Source organism: Juglans regia, chromosome 7 (genome assembly GCF_001411555.2).
Source record: "Juglans regia cultivar Chandler chromosome 7, Walnut 2.0, whole genome shotgun sequence".
Lineage (NCBI taxonomy): Eukaryota > Viridiplantae > Streptophyta > Magnoliopsida > Fagales > Juglandaceae > Juglans > Juglans regia.
This window is the reverse complement of record NC_049907.1, coordinates 29,831,499-29,833,632: the sequence shown is the minus strand read 5'-3', so window position 1 is coordinate 29,833,632 and position 2,134 is coordinate 29,831,499. Positions and strand designations below refer to the sequence as shown.

General features: G+C 40.9%; 1 protein-coding gene across 1 annotated transcript; it reads right to left on the bottom strand.

The window, feature by feature from the left end:
- Positions 1–350: 350 nt before the first annotated feature.
- Positions 351–1,352, bottom strand: LOC108979591 (protein FAR1-RELATED SEQUENCE 5-like). The gene has a single exon (XM_018950297.1). The coding sequence runs from the start codon at positions 1,350–1,352 to the stop codon at positions 351–353; it is 1,002 nt and encodes a 333-aa protein (XP_018805842.1).
- Positions 1,353–2,134: the final 782 nt, after the last annotated feature.

Here is a 2,134-nt window from a genome sequence, read left to right as displayed (position 1 = left end):
CGTACATTCTTTTTTTGTCGCTTGCCACCAGCTTTTTTATTTTTGGTTTGTAACTTTTCTATTGTAGGTTGTCTCCTCTTTGATGGGGGCCTGCCCTTGCCTCTGACAACACGAGGGCTCAACACTTTCTTCGAACTTCCAGTTTCGGCATCAATGGAAGCATGAGTGCTTGCAACTGTGGCCTGGGGCTTCGATTTAGTGTAAATGTCATTCATTACCTTCAACTTCTGTGTCATGTCCAGAGAATTATCTTCGTTTTCACATGCTTTTGTGGCTACTTGGTAACATAATTTTATCAAACCAGAGTATCGACTAGCAGCTGGTTTACCACTCAAGTCATCGTAACTGCTTCAAATGAGACCATATCTACGTTTAATGTCCTTCCTCCACCTCTCCATAATGTACTTTTCCGGCAACACTTGGACATCCCTTGCGGCAAAAATTGAAAGAATGTGCCTACATATAATCCCTCTCATCTCAAATAGTCCACACACGCACTTCACCTCACACTCATCTTCATTAAAGTACGCCTGCAAAGTTGACTTCTTGATGCCGTCTTCAACTACCCTTTGGTCATTAACTTGATACGTGGTAATTGCCCCTTCTGTTTTTATGACAACACAATGAGAGTAGATAATCCCCATTACTTCTGACTGCACTTTTTTAAATTTAGAATTCGTGTACACAGCTTGGAATTTTTTCTCCACGGGTAAATGAGATATACAAGGGACTGTGCAATTGAATGAGTGGAAATCCGCTGCCATCTCATTCTCTACTTTCTTCCTTAGTGCATTGTCGAATTGATCAACGAATTCTTTCAACGTAGTCCCTGAATGTACATATCCATCACAAAAGGCATTCATGCTCTCACTCCTCTGAGTTGTGCTCATCCCAGCCCAAAATGTATTTTTCAGGTATACGGGAACCCAATACATTCGCTCACTATAGAGACTTTGAAGCCATGCATTTTTCATCAAATTGTAAGTGTCAATAAACACCTCCCAAGACTTCTCGAACTCGTCAGAAGTTTGAGAATCATAAACACATCTCTGCAATGCACTTTTCAACCCACACTTAAATTCAGCATGTGAGCCCAACTTCTCTGGTAGTTTTCTCATTATGTGCCACAAACAGTATCTATGTCGGGTATTTGGAAAGACTATTGCAATAGCATTTTTCATGGCCCTGTCTTGATCAGTGATAATAGCTTTTGGCGCCCTCTCATCCATACATTTCAACCAAGTGTCAAATAACCAAACAAATGTTTCAGTATTTTCACTTGATATCAAACCTGCTCCCAGCAGTATTGACTGTCCATGGTGGTTAACACCAACAAACGGAGCAAATGGCATGCCATATCTATTTGTTAGGTATGTTATATCAAATGTCACAACATCCCCAAAATAATCATATGCTGCTCTGCTGCGTGCATCGGCCCAAAATACATTTTTTAATCGACCCTCATCATCCAAATCCATTGATGAGTAAAACCCATCATTCTTATACTGCATCCTCTCAAAATAACCACGAAGTGCATCAGCACCTCATTTGCCAAGTCTAAGGTGTCAAGCCTTATCTATATAATTCCTTGCATCTTTTTCAATAAATGGAAGTTTCTCAAAACCACCAGCCTCGACAACCAATGCGTTAAAACTTTTGGCCATTCCTATGCCTGCCTTGTCGTTAATATCTAACTGCCTCTTCACAGAATCATCAATTGCTCGATTACATCTAAAAAATCTTGCCTTTTGTGGACTTAACCCATGGTTATTTGCATTGCAGACAATAGTTATACGTAAGACACCATCAGCCAAAACTGCATTAATTCTCGCCTTACAATCAGTCTTTGTTGTCGGGCGTGGTTTAGAAATGTTGGTAATACGTTTCCTTGCCTTACCGCCACGAGCACACCCAAGTGTTACATATCTAACACTCCCATCATCTTCCCTTTTACTTCTTTGGGTCATTATGCCGAATCCAGCCTGTCTCCCATATTGCTTGTAGTAGTAAATGAGTTCTTTCTCAGTTTTAAAAAACATCCCCAGCGTTGGTTCTGAAACCCCATCAGCATCATTTCCTGGTGTTGGTTCGGAAACCCCATCATCATCATTTCCCGACGTTGGATCTGAAACCC

What these genes read in the sequence shown, in the direction of transcription:
- LOC108979591 (XM_018950297.1), bottom strand. Translation starts at nt 1,352, where the DNA reads ATGCCATTTGCTCCGTTTGTTGGTGTTAACCACCATGGACAGTCAATA.